General features: G+C 48.4%; 1 protein-coding gene across 3 annotated transcripts; it reads left to right on the plus strand.

Moving 5' to 3' along the window:
- On the plus strand, window positions 1-17,872 carry ANKRD13D (ankyrin repeat domain 13D). 3 transcript variants are annotated; one of them, XM_082211690.1, is made up of 15 exons: window positions 1-330; window positions 4,136-4,271; window positions 5,043-5,167; window positions 5,841-5,886; window positions 6,556-6,699; window positions 6,785-6,974; window positions 7,724-7,790; window positions 7,937-8,018; window positions 9,160-9,221; window positions 9,417-9,547; window positions 9,822-9,979; window positions 10,933-11,091; window positions 12,146-12,309; window positions 12,833-12,912; window positions 16,792-17,872. In XM_082211690.1, the coding sequence occupies exons 1-15, from the start codon at window positions 241-243 to the stop codon at window positions 17,069-17,071; spliced, it is 1,914 nt and encodes a 637-aa protein (XP_082067816.1). In that variant the 5' UTR covers window positions 1-240; the 3' UTR covers window positions 17,072-17,872. The 3 variants fall into 3 exon arrangements, with proteins under 3 accessions (XP_082067816.1, XP_082067817.1, XP_082067818.1); XM_082211691.1 differs by lacking the exon at window positions 1-330 and adding an exon at window positions 1,458-1,594; XM_082211692.1 differs by lacking the exon at window positions 1-330 and adding an exon at window positions 1,669-1,814.
- Window positions 17,873-19,790: the final 1,918 nt, after the last annotated feature.

Below are 19,790 nucleotides of genomic sequence, written 5' to 3' on the forward strand. Positions count from 1 at the left end.
GAGCCGCAGCGAGCGAACCCCGGCCAGGCCGCGCGTGCGCCCCGCCGTCCCTCCCTCTCCGCCTGCCTGCCTGCCTGCCTGCCTCTCCTCCCGGGAGCGCAGCCGCCGCCACCGTCGCAGCGGGGCCCAGCGCAAAACCGAGCAGGAGGGGAAGCGCCGCCGCCGCCGCCACCCGGAAAGGCCTCGGGCAGAGAGGGATCGGAGCAGAGACCCGGCCGGGCGCGGGGACATGGTGACGGGATGGCCCGCATCACAGACGCCTTCCCCCTGCACCTGCTCGTCTGGCACAACCGGCACCAGGCGCTGGACAGCGAGCTGCGCAAGGGACAGGTACGGGGGAGCCCCTCAACACCCCCCCAATCTCCTAGGGCTCCTTCCTTCCTTAACCCCGCATTCCAGGTCGCCCCTTCCAGCCGGAGTTGGAGATGTGGCAGCCAGGGAGGGGGATGTGATGTGGGATCCTTCCAAGATGGTCCCAGCCCTTCGCTCCCCCCCCCCCACCCGCTGGTAGCCCTACTGCTGCCACTGGGAGGGAGAATGAACAAGGGCCAGATACTGGCACCTAGTATATCTGACTGCTGCTAACCTAGGCTTGTTCCATCTGCATCCTGTTAAACCTGCCACATCCAGTTAACTCCCCCCCCTCCCAGCCACGCCACACACACAAGCAGGAAAGCTCCCCAAGGGGCATCTCTTGACCCCCCCCCCCCAGTGGTGATAGCATCATCACCTTTCCCCCACCTTTGTAATGCTCTTGGTCCCCTCTCACCATTCCTTCTCTTTGTAACTCTGGATTGTAACTCTTCCCTCCTCACCCCAGCCGAACTGGTGGCTTCAGAATAGCTGTATAGATGTTTGATGATTCTTTTGGGCTGGGAATCCCCAACCTCATAATTCCTCATCAGACTTGGCAGTTGAAGCTTTGAAGCAAACAGCAATCCGCATTTGAGGCCATCTGTTTGGAATCCCAGAATCCACTGCTCCTTCGTCTTAGGCCCCCTCATAGTAATTTGGGCACATGAGGGCAAGACACGCGAGGGATCAGCACACTCCGTTGGTTCTGAAGGGTGCCGTGATACTCAGTCCCATAACATCCTCTAGCAATCGAGGCCTAGTGTTTTGTTTTTTGTTTTTTTACAAAAACAACCTTCCTGTGGTGGCTTCATGTTTAGTGCACTGATAGCCACCATTTTGGAAAAGAGAAAAAGGGAGAAAGGCAAAATAATCCTTAAAGATTGATGTGCGTGTGCACAGCTGGTATGGGTCTCTTTTAAAAATTCAATTCAGTTATTAGAGCCTCCAAGCAAGTGCCAGCTCTAGCACCCTGTTGCATTGGAGAGGGGAAATTCACAGGGTTTCCTTCCTGCTTGCCCCTATGGACCACAGCTGAGCACTGGACTAGGCTGAGCATCTATTCTTTAAAAAACTCTTGGTTCTCCCACCTAGAGTTAGAACCAAGAGAACAGAGTCATTAGAATACCTGTATGGGAGAAGACTGACAGGAAGAGTTCTGCCTGGCAACTGATTTGGAACTGGGAGAAAGGCAGATCAGGGAGCATGGCTTAAAAGAAGACTGGGCTGGAGATAACTGATGGTACCTGAGATAATGATGATTCCCATTTCTTGTTTTGGAAGGGGGAAACGGGGAATGAACTGACTTATAGAGCTAGGGGGATGAATTTTGGGAGGATCTCAAAAAGAAAGGAATTTGGGGCAGAGGTTTGGTCAGCCGGATGTTTCTGGAATCTAATTACATAGGGCACTCCGATGATGGCCTTCTCTTGTTGTCAGTCCCTAACAGCTGATACTCAGAGGTATGTTACCTTTGAAGAGGGAGGTTCTATTTAATTTGGTGGTTGAGGCTAGTAGCTGTTGACAGACCTGTCCTCTGTGAATTTATCAAATCCTTTTTGAAACTAACTTAAGCTAGTGGCCATCAACATACCTCACAGCAGTGAATTCCATGAGTTAATTACCTCTTGAGTGACAAAGTATCTGCATTTGCTTTTATCTTGTTTCTAAAAAATCATGGGCAGTCTGGGAAAGGTGGGAGAGAAACGATTCAGAGTATGGCATACAGTGGCACTGCAACAAAAGTTGGGAAATGGTGTGGAGGGTTTGGGGCTCTGCCTTGTGTTCAATTTGGCTAGGTCACTTGTCTCTCAGTCTCACCAGTTCTCCTTCTGTAAAATGGATGTTGCAGTATCAAATGTGAGGTCAAAGAAGTGGTTTGGTGTGTAGAGCTCATGCTCCACCTTTGCATTGTACTCAGGTTGCAGTCTTTGAGAAAGTCAGGTGTCTCCATCAAGTCCAGCATTCTGTTTCCAGCAGTGGTCAGCCAAATGCATCTGAAAATTTTACAAGCAAGGCCTGAGGTCAACAGTGTTCTGCTGTTGCTTGTATCCAGCAGCTGACATTCAGAGGCAAATTCTTTCTGAATATTGTGGTGCTTCCATCAAATTATGACTTTCATAGTGGGTGTTGGGGTGATGGAGCTTTGAGTGGATGGAGCCTAGGCAAGGGAATGGCTTGGCAGGGTGGGCAGATTTGTAACATCCTGAATTTCTGAAGGTATCAGCTGCTGTTACATCTTTTTTGCAGATGCTTTAGGATGTTCAGCCACCCTGCACATGACTTAACTTGGTGGTAGAAGAAATCACATTCTGACTATTTTCAAATATACTCTTGTGGTCAACTAGTCTGCAAGTGCAGTGAAAATAGGCCCAGCTTATGTAGGATATAAGAGACCCTGGGCTGTTCCAGGTAACACAGAAGGATTCTGGAGCTATGATAGAACCCGCCAGACCTCTCTGCAGCAAGCACTCCCATTTTTGGTGAATTGCTGGTAATCAGCTGTTAAAAAAATGTGATTCTTAGCCCCAGTGCTTGAAGCGATTACACTATCCTCAGCATAAGGAAGGTGCCCATGACATCTGCACAAAGCTCTACAGCCCTGTCTCCTGATCCATTTTTATTATCCATCCCTCAAAAGCGTATTTACTTGTGGGTTTGTTTGTTTTTTGTTTCTTTTCTTTAATTCATAAGCCGTGTACTCTCCTTCTGTAGCACTTGAGTGCACTCTTCTTACAATTAAAAACAAAACAGGTTGTTTCACAATATAGCTGGGCTAGTCCCTATTCTGTTTTATCATGTGGGGACAAAGGCCTTTGTGGTGAATGGCCCCTTCTAATTGCATCTTGGAACAAGGCAGCATTTGCCATTGCAAAGAAGGTCCTTTCATCAGGAAGCCAAGACACAACATTAATTGATTACCATATATACTTAGATTTCCCCCCACTTTTCAAGCAATCAAGAGTCTCCCAAAGTGGTTCAAAAACAGAGTCAGGCCCGGCCAGCAGGCTTGCAAACTGAAAAGACGAGACACATAAGGAAAGGGAAGTGGAGTGGGAGAGAGATTAGTCCTTCCAGGCCAGAACAAAGTGGGGAGCTATAAGAGAGGGCATTTATGCTCAGTGGAGGCCAGGGTAGGTAACCTTGCCTTGCTGATGTTCTCACTTGAAGAGGAATTGTTGGCTCCAGCTCCTTTGACCAATGGGTGGGGCAAGCGCGTCAAACTTCTCCCTTTTGCTTCTATAGTCCTGGGGCGAGTTGGAGTTGAGTAGGAAGGGAAGAGGTGAGTACCATGTAGCCTGATGGTTCTCTGGCTGGTGGTTGGGGCCAGGTTGGTCTCCTTGCCATGATATTCTTCCTTGGAGGGCAACTGGACTGTAGCCCTAATGTGCTGCCCTTCACTTCTGCAGTCCCATCAAGGCTTTTGAATATCTGAATATCAGCATGCGCAAGCTTAGATTAAGCAACAAGGCCGGCTTTTCTATTCTGGCCAGTGGATATGATACGTCATGGTCCCTTGGGTCGGATATTCTATAGGATATGTGAATTCTATCCTAGTCCCCTGGATGTCCTTGTAGGTCAGGGACAGCATTATCTGGGGACAAGCTCTGAGTGAATCTTCCTCTTTTGCAAGAGATACTGGTGCAAGGGCATTAAAACCCTGCTGAGTCCTAACACTGAAAACTGTTTCCAGGAATGAGCCCCAGAGCAGAGAAAGCCTCAGCCCTTGTTCTCCTGCAAAGGAATGTCCACCTAGCTCATTAATCCTGTGGCTCTTTTGCAGCACGATATTGAGATGCTGGACCCACGAGGCCGAACGCCCCTGGAGCTGGCCGTGTGCCTGGGGAACCTGGAATCCGTCCGGGTGCTGTTGCGACATAATGCCAGTGTGGGCCAGGAGAATGCCAATGGCTGGACAGGTATGAAGGTTCAGTGGACAAGGGGATGTGCCCCATGTTGGTCCGTTTCAATTTCTGTCTCCTCCGCTTAAAGCTGGGGTGAGGAACCTGTAGCCCTCCAGTTTTTGTTGCACTTACAACTCCCACGCTGGCTATAGGCTGATGGGAGATGGAGTCCAACAAAACCTGGAGAGCCACATGTTCATCCGGATGGTCAGGTTGCACGACTGTGAAACGCCTTCTGCTTGAGACCTTGCAGTGCTGCTGCCTAATACTGGGCTCAATAACATATTGAAGCATCTCCTTATATCCTAGGCAAGGGGGGAAATAGAAGGAATGTGTTGAAAGGGTTGTTGTGAAAGCTGAGCAAGGGAAGACAGCAGTTGAGAAATGAAAGACCTGAGACACGAGGGCTGTGGTTTTGAGTGGTAAGCAACACGAATGAAAGCCAGAGTCCAGTGCTTAGGCCAGTACTGGAGTAATATGTGTGTTTTGAAGGCAGAACTCTTCCAGGCACTTTTGTATAAGGCACCTATCCTTGCTTCTCTGGCTTAAGTTTCTGGAGCCTTGCTTTGCCCTGCCTAGGATGGTAGAGGTTTCCCTGGGAACTGAGCACTGATTGGCATGATACCTGTGCCCTTGGCAGCCAGACATGTCCTTTTGGCAGATCAATAGGCTGTCTGCTGCTGGTTGGGAGTGAGGATAGAGAAGCTCATTTGGACTTGAGACATGATGGGCACAGTGAGTGGGGCCAAGAAGCCAAATACTGATTTCCCCCCTCTGCCTCTCTAGTCCTGCAGGAGGCAGTAAGCACAGGGGACCCAGAGATGGTGCAGCTGGTGCTCCAGTATCGCGATTACCAGCGGGCCACACAGCGCCTAGGCGGCATCCCAGAATTGCTCAACAAACTGCGCAGAGTATGTACTGTCAACTCCCAGTCAACTTTAGTCCTTGTGTATTTATCAGTGTCTACAGATTTTATTATAGGGGTGCCCAACCTGTACTCTTGTCAGGACCCCTGGCAAAGGGAGAAAGAAATCTTGCCAAATCTGCCCTCTCTTAGGATCTTAATGGAATCTCCTTTTCTTTCTAAAACTCTGGTTGTGTTTGTGTTAATTAAAAGCCACAACCCTCTCTCTGGATACTTCTTCCATAGAGCACCAGCATTAAGTCCCTCACTTTTGTGTGGGCACAGAACCATTGCAATTTAACCATTCCTATGTTCTTCTAATGCACACTTCAAGAAGGGAAACACTCTTGTCCCTCCCACATTCCCTTGCGAAGGGGCTTGGAAGATGAAGCATTTGAACAGCATGGTTTCAAGATGACAATGGCAGCAGTTACTCTGCATCCCAGAAGCATCAACCCTCTTCTCCTCTAAACCCCCTGGGATGCTCAAAAGCACTCTTGGGTTTTCTAGCTAGCAGTTGCTAGATCTAATTGAACTCCCATTGGCAAAGTGTGACTCTTAATAGGATTATGGTCACAGCAAAATGTAGTCCCTTTAGAGAACAGGGATTGGCTGTTCTCGCTGCCCCTTCTCTCACTTGCAGTGCTCTGCCCCCTCACTTTGGTTCTCCATCTCCACAGGCTCCTGATTTCTACGTGGAGATGAAGTGGGAGTTTACCAGCTGGGGTAAGTCAGTGCTTCACTTCTGGGAGTGGTCCACAAAAGCCTGAGCAGGTGACAGGAGAGAGCTATCCAATAAGGGAGCAGTTTGGCCTGGGGAAATGATGCAGCAGAAGAGTTAACCACTTAGCCCTCCTGAGCTCAGAAACATAGACGACATTTTGAGGAAGAAGGAAGCCGTGGCTTCACCAAGGAGCAGGATCCATGCTATTGACACGTGGTATCCTAATCGTGCTCCAGAGATTAGAGGTGTGACACTCTGAAGGAATGATGTGGTGCCAGGCAGAGAGGGCAAGAAGTACCTCTCAGCCATGAGACTCATTGGATACTTTGGAGCATGTTGTTGTCTCTCAGTTTGACCTTCCACACAGAGGCTATGGTGCCTCTCTGAAGGGCTGTCTCTCAGTGGGAGAGCACCTGCTTTTCACACAGAAGATCCCAGGTTCAGTCAGGCATTTCTATGTAGGGCTGGGATAGGCCTCCCATCCTGAAACTCTGGAGAGCTGCTGCTAGTCGATGTAGACAACACAAATTTGATGAACCAGTGGACCAGATGGATCAGTATAAGGCAGCTCCCTGTGTTTCTGTGGGTGAAGTACAAATGTGGCAATCAAGTAAATGATGCTAAGCAATGTTCCCTCTCCCTCTGCTCCCTCTCTTCCTCTCCGTCATCAGTGCCCCTGGTCTCCAAGATATGCCCAAGTGACGTGTACCGGGTGTGGAAGCGTGGGGAAAACTTGCGGGTTGACACCACCTTGCTGGGCTTTGAGCACATGACCTGGCAGCGGGGCCGCCGCAGCTACATCTTTAAAGGCGAAGGTCAGAATATCTCTTTTCTGGGGTGCTTGGCAAGGTATGGGAGGCTATGATACTGACTGCTTTTCTTCTTCCCCTCATTGGCCAGATGAGAATGCTGTGGTGATGGAGGTTGACCACGACAAGCAGGTGGTGTACACTGAAACGTTGTCTCTAGCCTTGCATGAGCCGGAGTTGATGCTGGCTGCCATGCAGCCTTCTGAGGAGCACGTGGCCAGCCGGCTCACTTCGCCCATCGTCTCCACCCACCTGGATACCAAGAACATTGCCTTTGAGCGGTGAGCTGGGGCAGGGGGAAGGGTAGCGTATGGGTCTGTGTGAACCATGTGCTGCTGCTGTCACTGGTTGTTAGCCCCAATGACTATATGCTGCCTCCAGGATCAGAGGCAGCCGCGTGCTGCTCAGAATACCGGAATTGTCAGGGGACAGTAGCGGGAGAGGGCTAATGGCATCACGCTTGCTGGCTTCCCAGAGGCATCTGATTGGTCATTGTGGGAAATGGGATGCTAGACTAGACTATGGATGTGATCCAGCTGCAGGGCTCTTTTTATGGTACAGGATGAGGCCCATGAGACCAAAGCTGGGAAGGATGAAGTCTGCCCAGGCCCTCGAGCATCAACTAGTTTTGTGAGAAAAGAGGGGGACCAAGCCCCCAGCTTCTACTGCCATAGGTGTCTGCAGCACTGTTACCGCATATGCCCCTTCTCCCCTCAGAGGAGAGACCTCCACTTGCAGCTCCCTAGTCCCAAGTCTTTCAAGGGCAGGGTTGGGAGAGGTGAAGGTAGAGGTGTGTGTTGAGAGAGAAAGTTACATTTGATGAGATGGTTATCTTTTAGGCTGAAGAGTATGAGGGCATTCCAAGTCTGAAAAGGGTTGGAAGAGATGAAGCTCCATTGTAGCAGTGATGTTTGAGAAAATGGCATTTGAAGAAATGGATATCTTTCGGCTGCATTGTGGCGGGGGGCGCAGCTGAGATCTGCAATGGCAAACTCTATCGCTCTTGACCTAAGGGATTTCCTCTCTGCAGGAACAAGTCTGGCATCTGGGGCTGGCGCTCTGAGAAGATGGAAAACATCAGCGGCTATGAAGCCAAGGTACAACTCTTCCCCCATTCTTGTTTCTTATGTGTGTAAATCTGAAAAAATCAGCAAAGTTTAGCTTAGCTTCACTGCTTCGAGGAAACAGGGCTTGTGTTGGATGGGACCAGGTGATATCAATGGTCTCTCTGTCGTTTTTCCAGGTTTACAGTGCCAGCAACGTGGAGCTTGTCACCAAAACCCGTACTGAGCACCTGTCAGACCAGGACAAGACACGCAACAAAGGTAAAAGCAGATGTTGAACTGCCTCCAGTTGTGACTCGGTGTGTTGACTCATCCAATGACCCTTCATGCTGCTAGGGATTATTTTACCCTACAATTCCCAGAACTCCGATTAATTGTGTGCTGCACTTGCTGTTTGGTGGCTCCTGCCTGCCCTTTGACCACAAGTGACTTGTCCTCATTAGTCATGATGTGCTCCTCCCATTTACAGGCTTCACCCGGTGGTTAAGAGAACAAAAATGGCAGCAGCGTATACTGAATATTGGCCTGGTCTATATGTAACGCTCAGCTGAACCATGGCTGAGCAAGAATGAAAATTGCACAAGTGCACCGAGCAAATATTGCTGCCACTTCATTCCTCCCTGATTCCGCTGCCTAAGAAGCAACAGGATAGATATGGATTTTGGCTGTTGTCCTGTGTAGACAGCTTTCCAAACCACTGGTGGGCGAGGCAGAGTAAATGGGAATATGTACACAGCATAACTGTAGGAGTTTGAGAGGGGAGGGACCACTTGGGCCATGCAGGCCAATGGAAGGCACCCACTTTCATGGAGGAGTCTGAGAAGGAGGATGTCAGGCGGTAGATGGGCAAGCCTTAGCGGCTATGGCAGGTAGAGGAGCCTAGTGATTCCATGGTGCTGGTGGTTCCATACTGCATCTGGCAATCCTTGTGTAGATCTTCCCCCATAATGTAAACATCATTCAGTTCATGGATATCAGTATCTGTGGTAGTAATAGAGAGGACCTTTTCTGTAGCCACCTATACCCTGCAACTCTGTCGAGAGAGACCCACCTTGACCTCTCCCAGAAGGCCTTTTGCCATAATGCAAAGATCTTCCTTTCTTGGCAGGCATTTGGTCTGTCGAGCTGCTGACCTTAACCTTCCCAGGCAGGTCACTTTCTTTTTTAATCTGCTGCCTCTGCCTCTTTTATCTCTTATCAATGACTGTTTTGCTGCATTTTCCTTGGATTTTGTCGTTCTAATGTTACTAGCCGCCTTGAACATTGCTGGGTAAAGGCGCTCTAAAACCATTTCAGATAAATAAAAATAAGATAACGAATAGATTGCACTAAAGTGGTGGAGGTGGTGGTAGGTTCTTTGGAGAAGACTCTTTAACTTAGACATCCTCCTTTTGTCTTCCAGGTTCTAAAACTCCATTCCAGTCCTTCCTGGGAATCGCCCAGCAGCATGCTGCCCAGAATGGGGTGAGTGACCAGGTCAGATCCTGCCCGTATATGGGGAAAGGAGATGCTGGCCCAGCCGCACAAATTTAGCCTAGGGGTGCATGAGGTGGGGAAGCAGATCACAAGGGGAATATGCCAGAGAAGGGATTGTGTGGCTCCAAAGTGTTGGTGTTCTAGTTCCTGCCCAGATCCAGACCCCGATCCTCACTTTTGCAGGCCCCTGTGCTGCAGTCAGCCAGCCCAACCAACCCAACGTCTATTACCCCTGAGGAATACTTTGACCCCAACTTCAACCTGGAGTCCCGCAATATTGGCCGCCCTATTGAGATGTCCAACAAGGTGCAGAGGTGAGAAGGACGGGGGGATACTGCATGGATTAGTGGGGTGGGGTCAGAAATGGAAGAAGATGTCAGGATGTGACAGCTGGCACGTAACTCTTACAAAAGGTACTCATTTTTCCAGAGAAAGGTAAGAAACAAAAGGTGGAGGAAATAAAAGCATGTCCCTGCAGATAATTCACCCGTGTAGGGGAGTTGCAGGTCCAGTCTCTCCGTGGGCAGATGTTGGGGGCAGGGAGCTGGAGGAATCTCCAGGAAGACTAACATGCTCCTTGTGTGACAGGTTCAAGGCCACTCTGTGGCTCTGCGAGGACCATCCCCTCTCCCTGGTGGAGCAGGTGACGCCCATAATTGACCTGATGGCTATCAGCAACGCCCACTTTGCCAAGCTGCGTGACTTCATCACCCTCAAGTTACCTCCTGGCTTCCCTGTCAAAATCGGTGAGAGGTGTGAAGCCTGGCTGGTTGGGGGGACATTATCTACTCAGGGCAGGGGGGTGGGGGCGGGGGCAAGGAGACAAGCTGACGGGAGGCAGATCAAGAGGGGAAGAGAGAAAAAGGAAGGCAGAGAATGAAGCTGTGGGGCTCCGCCTCTCCAGACATTCTTTCTGTTGTACATCCATAATGATTTGTCCTCATGAAGGTATTGGGGTAGTTCATACACAACCTTGCTTTCAATGTCATTTGTGCCTGCAAAGGTTTCAGAGTGGACATACTGCTTCATTTGAAATTGGTGAAATCCTGTAATGTTTCATACCTCAAATGTTCTTGGGTGGGTGCAAGAGTGCCCCTCCAGAGGGCAATAATGCAATAACTTTGGGGAAACATCTCAGAACAACTAATAAAGCAGAATGATGTCTGCTATAAATGCACCACCAATGCACTGTTATTGCACCTACAGAAAAGAAAAACCTAGATCCATCTGCACTTTAAATTTAAAGCAGTATCATACCACTTTGAGCAGGCATGGGTTGTTCCCCTCCAAGAATCCCGGGAACTGTAGTTTGAGGGTTCTATGAATTGTTAAAGAGTTCCCTCTTCTCTTCACAAAGCCAAAATTCTCAGAGTGGTTTAAATCAGCCCCTTTTCCCAGGGAACTCTGGGAATTGCAGGTCTGCGAAGGGAATAAGGATCTCCTAATAACTCTCAGAACCCTTAACAAATTACAGCTCCCAGAATTCTTGGGGGGCAGCCATGAATGTTTATATTTAAAGCTGTATCATACTATTTTATAGTACAGCCCCCAATTTGGAGAAACCCTCAGCCTTTGTTGTGGGGAAAGGGATAATGTCCTGGGGATGGGAGTGGTCATGAGGGAAATCAGTGAAAAGCTTGAAAATAGAGGTTTACCAACCCCCCAACCTCCCTTTGTACGTTTTCTTTCTTTTTCCCAGAAATCCCCCTCTTCCACGTGCTGAATGCCCGGATCACTTTTAGTAACTTGTGCGGCTGTGATGAGCCACTGAGCTCAGTGCGAATCTGTACTCCCACCCACACCCCAGAGAGCACCGAGGAGCCGACTGCTGGGGCAGAGGCAGCCAACAACACCAAAGGTAGGAGGAGCAGGATGGGGTGGGAGCCAGGGTCAGGACTTCCAACAGCTAATCTAACCTTGGAGGGGGGAGAAGAGTGGAAGAGGTGGAGGATGTTCCCGCAGACTGGGAGAGGAAGGGAGGCAGCATTAGGGTGTCGTGGCCGTGAGCCCACATTGCAGAACTGGGAGACAACGGGGTTAAGGAGGAGATGTGAAAGTGTAAGATGTCTGAGTGACTGGAAAACGGGTGACTCCTCTGTGGAAGGGAAAGCATGCTTTCTAGAACTGACACATCCTTCTCCATGATCCCGCTACTGACCATCACATTTTAAAAATGGACATATTGGCTCAATAAGTTTATCGTCATTTTTTTAAAACATCAAATCTTTCTGCTTCAAGAATGCTAGCGCAGCCATGTTCCTTTTGTTTCCCATTGATGTGCCTGAGAAAGTGGGAGCTATGCCTGCTTGTTGCCACCTTTAGGCTTATGCAGACAACCTGTGTATTCAACTTTTACCTGGATTTGCTTGCGCAAAGCTTACACGGAGGTTAGATTGTATCTGGTTTTTATTGAGCATTCATTCTGATTGGTTTGTGGGCCAGCTATGCCCCAACAAGCATTCGTCCCACATTCATCCTGATTTGCTTGCAGGCTGTTGCTATGGCTTCCTGTTAGTCATTTGCTCACCCTGCAATTTTCAGTGCACTTCCCCACCCCTTCCCAAACTGCAAAAACGCTGGATTCTTTTTAAAACAGCATTTTTTTGTGCGAGGGCAACAGAGCCCTTCAATCCACTTCAGTTGCGCAAACCTAAATTTCCGGTGCATGTTGAGTCTCTCCTGCAAATGAGTGACAATCAGGAGGGACTTTTTGTTAAAGAGGCCCAGCCCATTTGCTGCTTGCCTTAGGCCCTAGGGAGATGTCCTTTGGCAAAAGTTTTTAAGAGCCCTTTTCATGGGTGGAGAAAGTGAGGCAAAGATGAAGGGACTGGTCTTTGGTGACACAGGACATTGCAGAAGTTGCGTAGTCCGTTGGCCAGCATGCTAACCATTGTTCTCCCTTCCTCCCCCAGTGTACCCTTTCCCCTGCGAGGTGGACCCATCAGTTTTTGAGGTGCCCCAGGGCTATACAATGTTGGGTGCAGGTCGTACAGAGCCCATGCGGGACGAGGATGATGACCTGCTCCAGTTCGCCATTCAGCAGAGCCTCCTGGATGCTGGCACAGAGACAGACCAGGTGACTGGGAGGGCGGAAACCTGCCTGCGCTGGGGTGAAAACGGGTCCATTATAGCAGGCAGGCATGACTAACTGGTTCTTGGAGGGAGGGCACATGGTGCCAGGATGCTTGTGCGGGGACCAAGTAGAGGTTGGATTGAGTGGTGTAGCAATCTAACTCCCAGTTGTTGGCACTCAGAGTGGAGATAATTCTTGGCTGCCACTTATAAATGTAGCACTGAGTGCTTTGCAAACCTTGATCTCATTAAGGCTTTTACATCCCAGTAGGAACTGGTGATTATATATTTTCTTTTTGCATGTGTGTGTGTGTATTTGTGTGAGGGGGTGGAACCTGAGGCCATCAGATTATGGCTTGCCTCAGACCTCCCAGAGAGTCCATGGCTTAACCAAAGCATTAAGGCTTATTATTTTAGCATTATTCCAAGTCCAAGCCTCAAATTATTACCTGCTACAGCAGGAGCACACACCCATTCTGCCTCTTTGCTATCGGTTTTAGCATATTCATTCTTGTGTGTTACACCAGGTGACCATCTGGGAAGCTCTGACCAACACACGGCCAGGATCCAATCCTCCGTCCTATGATGAGGAGCTACAGCTGGAACGGTGAGTGTTTCTGTAGCAAGAAGAAAGAGGTGGTATTACGGATTCAGTTCTGCAACCTGTATGTTAAGGTGTATTATTTTCTAAAACCTACTTTGTGGTCACTTGGTCCACCCACCAGCAGCAATTCCATCTTAGCTGGATTGACCTTCAGTCTTGCCAGGCCTCATCCACACCCTCACTGCTTCCAGATACTGTTTCAAGGATTTCACTGCCTCAGTGGGGTTTAAGGAAAAGCAGACAGAACTGAGCAGGATCTCTCTATCCTCACAAGACCTCTCCCATCGGCTGAATGCAGTGTTCTTCCCCAGCTGTTTTCCTTCATATTCCACTATAAAACGGGGTGCAGGGCATCTCCCTCGGTCACCTCACATTCCCCTTCTCTCATCCTTTCTTACCAAGCAGAATGGGAATGCCCTCTTGGGGAACGTGATGGCAATGAAGAAATTGGGGCATGCTTGAATTAGCTTCCAGTGCATCACCCATGAATGGAGTTTGCCTGCTTGTAAGCGATATACCCGTCTGTCTGGGAGATCCCCAGGAATTGGCATAGGTGCTACGAGAAACTGAGTTTGGCATAGTTCAGATTGTAAACACTTTGAAGATGGGTAAAAATCCTCCAGCTCAAGCAGATGCAAATGTATTTGGAGAAATTTCCCCTCTTCAGCCTTCATAATTGTGGGTGTTATGTGGACCTAGCTGGTTTTCCTACCACCTCCTCTCACCTTACTCTCTCATGCATTTGGCCACTCTGCCTAGTATGAAGTGTGATTGTTTATCTGTCACGTGGATCTTCTTCCGTGTGAGGAAAATAAGGCTGATGTACAGCTTTATATCCTTCTGGGGGCATGGATGGGGGCTTTTTTGGGAGGCGCTTGTGATATTTCACATTCAGCTGTAAGATTCCTATGTGGGTTTTTGCAACGGTGCCAGTTCTTATTTCTAATAATAATTTGAAAATCTCTTGAACAATTGCAGTCTGCCAGTGGGTGGAAAGCAAGCACCACCTGCTTTCCGGCACCAATTGGAGAACGATGCCAACAGAACTGAGAAGGCTGAGAGAGCCTGAAGGAAGTTTTTTTGGTATGAGTAACCACCCATTGCTCTACAAGCACAGAGCTTCCTTAAAATTCAGCAGTTGAGAGAAGACTGAAGGCACATTTGCACCTATGCTCTCAAGCAGCAGGCATTTACTCCCAGCAGTAACTTCTGAGATAACAGAATCTTAGAATTGTGGGGTTGGAAGGGACCACATGGGTCATCTAGTCCAACCCCCTGCAATGCAGGAATTTAGTTTGTTCTGTGTTGTCAACACTGCAGTTTAGTTTACTCCTACTATTCAGGCAGTGCAGACAGCCCAGAAGTGACATACTTTACTCCAATTCTGCCCCCTGTGTCTACTCAAACGCTAGCTCAGGACCAAATAACATCAGCCATTCCGTTAAGGGTTCATTGGCCTATGCATCTTCTCATGTGACGTACGCTGTCATCTGCTGACAATGCCGTTGTTTACATGGGTCAGACTGCTCACTTGTGACATGAAGGAATAAACAGACACAAATCAGACATGGAAATAGTCACAGAAGCCAAGGCAAGAGGAGCATTTCAGTCTCCCAGAACTTATTGAAACAGACCTTGAGGTCGCCTCCTTAAAAGTACAAGCAGACCACAAAGTTTCAAATGGCAGTTCTTGTGTGAGACCGGGCTGGGGGGCTGTTCTTTAATTTTTCTTACATTTATATCCCACCTTTCTTCCAGCATACAGATGGTTCCCAGGTGGTCTCCCAGGCACTGACCAGGCTCACACCTTCAGCAAAGAGGTGGCCTTAGGTGCTTTCAGATCACTTCAGCCATTAGCTCAAATTCATCACCAAGTCTGCTGCAGTGAAACTTGGACTTGATGAAGACCAGGAGTGGCTAGTTAACTAACACATTTGTCTTTCTTTTGGTCTTTATTTACCTGATTCAGCTTGTTGTTCCTAGTCACCCCAGAAGATCCTTGTTGAGAAAGAGTTACACCTGCTCTGAGTGGGTCCATCAATCAAATGGATGTAGTTTTATTTGTGCTCTGGCTAGTATTGTGGCAAACCTGCTGCTATCTTTTGCATTGCTTGTGGTGGGGAGGTTGGCCTCACCTTGTGGAAAGAAAGGTTCACTCTCTACTTTGTGGGTAGGTTCCCACTTTGGCAGCCACTCCATCTAACAAAATGGGCTTTAGCCCTCAAAAAGTTCATGATGCAAAATGGCCACAGTCTTTACAGTACCACAAGATGCTTTATTCTCGTCAGTGAAACAGACTACTCGTGCAAAATTGCCCTGGCAGTAATCTCAGCAGTAAACAACAGCTGTTTTGAGAGAATTGGTGTGAACATTCCCTGCACTGATCCAGAACTGGGGCAAGCCCTTTGCTGAGATGTAGAGTATAGCAGTGTAGGTAAGAGCACACATAGACTGCATCAGAGGAGATCCTTTAGACTTCTTGTAGGGCATAGAAAGGCATAAGGAGTGAAAACCAGGGAACAAACGGGGGGGGGGGGAAACCCCTGGGTCGTGGTGTGGCCTGTGCAGGCAGTGAGGTGTTTTCTTCACCACAAGCAGTAGCCTCTTCCCCTTTCTCCCACATGTCCTGAGTTGTTGCCTAGCAGGGAACCCACCCACAGTTGTGATGCATTGCAACAATCTGGGGACAACAGGAAGAAAAAACGCAAGCCTTTCAAAGGCTAGGTGACTGCTGTTTATCCAATTCAGATAAGATGGAAAAATTGTTGATGGGTAATGCCTATGTCCAGAGAATGCTATCCAGTCCGTTCTGCATAGGATTATACTCTGAAGAACCATGCTTACGGTTTAGGGGGCTTCTACACCCCACTTTCTCACTAGAGGCCCAAGTGGGACAGAGCACCTTGAGACAAGTGCACCAGCTTGTGGCTCTGCCCTGGACAAGGGGGTAGCCTATACTTTGGGTTTCCATTCCCTGGTAACTTCAAGGCTTGGTTACTGAAATAAATTCTACATGGGAGTACCTCTGAAAACTGCCCAGAAACTGTAATTAATGCAAAATACAACTACCGTACTAGACTGTGAAATGGGATGAGGTGTTTCAAACGTATCACCAACATTTAAACAACTGTACTGGCTCCTGGTTCATTTCTGAGAGCAATTTGAAGTGTTGGGCTTGGGGCCCGAAGAGTCCCCTAATCACAAGATGAGCCTTTCGATGAAGTAAGGTCAACTTTGGAGGGTCTTCACTGAGTATCCCCACCAGCTAAAGCCACAGTGGCCCAAAGGCCTAATTAGGCCCACCAGGGCTTTGAATTTGGCCATGAATTAAGCCTTCCAGGCCATTTTGGGCAAACCAGCTGTCAGGTTATCTTTGATGTAAGATAATGGAAAATGATGTGGAAATGCCCTGGAAAGTGTGAGATAACACTTGCTTTGAGATAACATCATCTAGCTTCATTGCAAACCTTTAGATAGCAGGGAGATTAGACAAGGTTGGCAAACAAATGGGCATGGATGTTCAGTAAACAGGTAGCTTTGAAGCACCCTCGGTGTGAAAATAGGTGTATTACAATTACACAAAAAGCACTGTTTTTAACCTGTGAATTGTATTGATGCAGAGAGCACCAGAAAGCTATCAGGCACACTGGGAACCAGACTGAGCCAAAGGCCAGCACATTTCTTTATTTTTTACTAGCATCCAGCAGGATCTGGGCAGTTGTGTGGGAACGGAGGAAGCCCAGATTGGGCTTGGGGGTGTTGGGACATATCTGAGAGCAGCTTGAGCAAGCTTGCCTGAACCGGGCCTGAGAAGCATGACCAAGTAGCCATATCTTGCTGCCCTGTTTGCTGATGCCTCCTTCTCGTTCTGTGTCCTCTCAGGGCTATCCAGGAGAGCATGTTCCTTCAGGCGGGGCCAGGCCTGAGCCCAGTGGAGTCTGGAGGTGGCAACGGTGGCGCTCCTCCTCCCGAGAGCAGCCCACCTCTCAGCACCAATGGGGGTGGCTCCTCGGCCTTGCCCCCGCCCTACCCCAGCTTTGATGAGCAGCTGCGCTTGGCCATGGAGCTGTCTTCGAGGGAGCAGGAGGAGAGGGAGCGCCAACGCCGCGAGGAGGATGAGGAGCTGCAGCGCATCCTCCAGCTCTCTCTGACGGAGAAGTAGCGTCCTAGTCTCCCTCAAGCCTCACACCGCCCAGCCTAGCTGTCCTTGCCGTCATTGTATTTTTAACCTCTGGGGGTGGGTTTCATGCTTTGCCCCTTCCCAGTTGAGGGTCAGGCTGGATGTGAGAAGACAGCGCCTTCTGCATTTCCTGGGACTCACTCGGTTCCATCCTCTGGTATTATTTCCTGTAAGATTTTTTTTTAAAATTTGCTTTATATCCTCAACCTTCACTGAGGAAATGTTTTCTACAGCACAGAGAGGCAGGTTGGAGAAGAGGAGCAGCAACAAATAAGAAGGAGACGGGATGTGGGGCGGGGGGGGGGGGAGACGTTGAGGAAATTTTTACCATGAGATTTTTCTGAGACTGATGGTGAATGTGCTGCTTTCTCTTTCCTTGCAAGGGTTTGGGCCTGTTGAGGACGGGACCAAGTTGGGGAAGTGGCAATAGAAGGCGGTGGGGAAGCCTGGAGCTTGATGCGCTGATGTTTTGCGGTGAGACCTGAAACCAGGCTGCCGTGTGGTGAATAATTTTCAGTCCCGCGTTTTATTTTCCTCCTCATTGCGAGCTGCTGCTCTCCCTGCCCCCCTTATTTTTAATTTATTTTATTTATATCTCTGAAGATATATACAAGAAGGGGAGTGGGAGGTATGTGGTTATTTTTTTTTAAAGAAACTGAACCCAGTGGGTCTAAAGGGAACAGCTGTGCCCACTCCTGAGCGGCTTTTTCCTGTCGTCTGGGAACCAGGCACAGGGGGGGCTCTGGGCAGCAGGAACTACTAAATAAAACTAAGAAACCAGCATTGCTCTGCTGTGACGTTCTTCCATCTTGGTCTCGGGTTGCATGGCTGTGACATAAACATAAAACTTGGCTCCAGAACCTGCTAGGATTTACAGTGGTACCTCGCAAGACGAATGCCTCGCAAGACGGAAAACTCGCAAAACGAAAGGGTTTTGGGTTTTTTGAGTTGCTTCGCAAGACGATTTTCCCTATGGGCTTGCTTCGCAAGACGGAAACGTCTTGCAAGTTTGTTTCCTTTTTCTTAAAACTGTTAATACAGTTGCGACTTGACTTCGAGGAGCAACTCATAGCACGCGGTGTGGTAGCCTTTTTTGAGGTTTTTGAAGACTTTGGTGATTTTTGAAGCTTTTCCAAAACTTTTCCGACACCGTGCTTCGCAAGACGAAAAAACCGCAAGACGAAAAAACTCACGGAACGAATTAATTTCGTCTTGCGAGGCACCACTGTATGTGGCTCTCCTTATGAAAATTAGGAAACATGCTAATTAGTATAATCACAAAAAAACCCCAAAACCCTGATAGTTTGAACCATAAAAACATTATACCAGCATTATTTTGTTCCTAATGATCCCTAGCATGGGATTTGCCTTTTTCACAGCTGCCACACACCTGTTGACATCATTTTCACCAAGATATCCACTATGACCACAAGGTCTTTCCTAGGCTGCATACAAACTACACCCTTAAAGCACATTCAGAACATACTGTCCCTTCCCAGAATTCTGGGCACTGTAGTTTGTTCAATGTTGCTGGGAACCGTAACCCTCTGAGAGGTGAACTACAGTACCCAGAATACTTTTGAGGGGGAATGTGCTTTGAATGTCCTTTAAAGGTATATAGTGTGTGTGCAGCCCTGGTCAGTCACTGCCAGTTCAGACCCCATTACTATATATGTCAAATGAGGATTTATTTTACTTACATTGAATTGTGTTTGCTATTTTAAGTTCACCCAGTTTGGAGAAATTCTTTTGGAACTCCTTGCAATCCCTTGTTTTGTTTTGACAACCCAGAACAAGTTAGTATCCTGAGCAAACTTTGCTCCCTCAATACACTAATGGGACTCCATATGTTGGTGATAGTCTGTATCCATTTTGGTAAACGATAAGGTTTACAAGCTGCTTTAGGGTCTTCAACAGGCTACGTTGCTATTAATTCCCAATTTGGTGGGAGCAATAGCAGAGAGGGCAGGTGGGGGGTGAGAGAGGGAGGGAGGATAATACGATCTTGCAGTCGTAGAGTAGTACCATCCAGTTTAAATCATTAAGTGAAATCTACACACTTCCTTTGCCCTCATTGCCCTGTTGACAGTGACAGTAAAGCAACAACTAGCTTAGTTTCTTGGCAGAGTCTACCCTCCACCTTTGCTTCCTCCCTTCCTGCCAATAGTACACAGCCCTTGCACCATCTAGACCATGTGCATCATTTTGCACCAATACTCTTCCTTTCCCCCATTGCTCTTCATCAACACATCTCTGCCACTCCTTGTCCCTACATGTCCTTTCTTAACTTTAATCAAACCGACAACTTCCATCTTGCCTCAAAAAAACCAATGGATTTGTTCTCTGAGCCACTGAAATTATATGTCTGCTCAGCCAACATAGCATCATAGTTTTGGATTGCCCAAGTGCAAATATATACATACACTACTCTTTGTATAAATCCCTGTTGGCCTTGCCTGACACAATGCATATCCCCATCTAGTGTGCATACATAGAACTGCAATTTGTCTCTATCTCCCTCCCTTCCTCTCCTGCTCCCCCCTTGCTCAATCTTCTGCATGGTGCAATTTAGGAAGCCAGGCACGATGATTGTACACTGAAGAACCATGGCTGCCACGTGATAGCACAGTGTCTCATAGGACCTTAAACAGAGCAGGTGGCAATGGTACTGTTAAAATTGCTTTGGCTGGTTTCAGTTGCC

Source organism: Podarcis vaucheri (genome assembly GCF_965113315.1).
Source record: "Podarcis vaucheri genome assembly, chromosome: 1".
NCBI classification, from domain to species: domain Eukaryota; kingdom Metazoa; phylum Chordata; class Lepidosauria; order Squamata; family Lacertidae; genus Podarcis; species Podarcis vaucheri.

Excerpts from the sequence above, each read along its gene's own strand:
- ANKRD13D (XM_082211690.1), top strand. The coding sequence starts at position 241 with ATGGCCCGCATCACAGACGCCTTCCCCCTGCACCTGCTCGTCTGGCAC. Across the intron at positions 5,887-6,555 it reads GTGGGAGTTTACCAGCTGGG|TGCCCCTGGTCTCCAAGATA; the intron begins GTAAGTCAGTGC and ends CTCCGTCATCAG. Across the intron at positions 6,700-6,784 it reads CTACATCTTTAAAGGCGAAG|ATGAGAATGCTGTGGTGATG; the intron begins GTCAGAATATCT and ends CTCATTGGCCAG.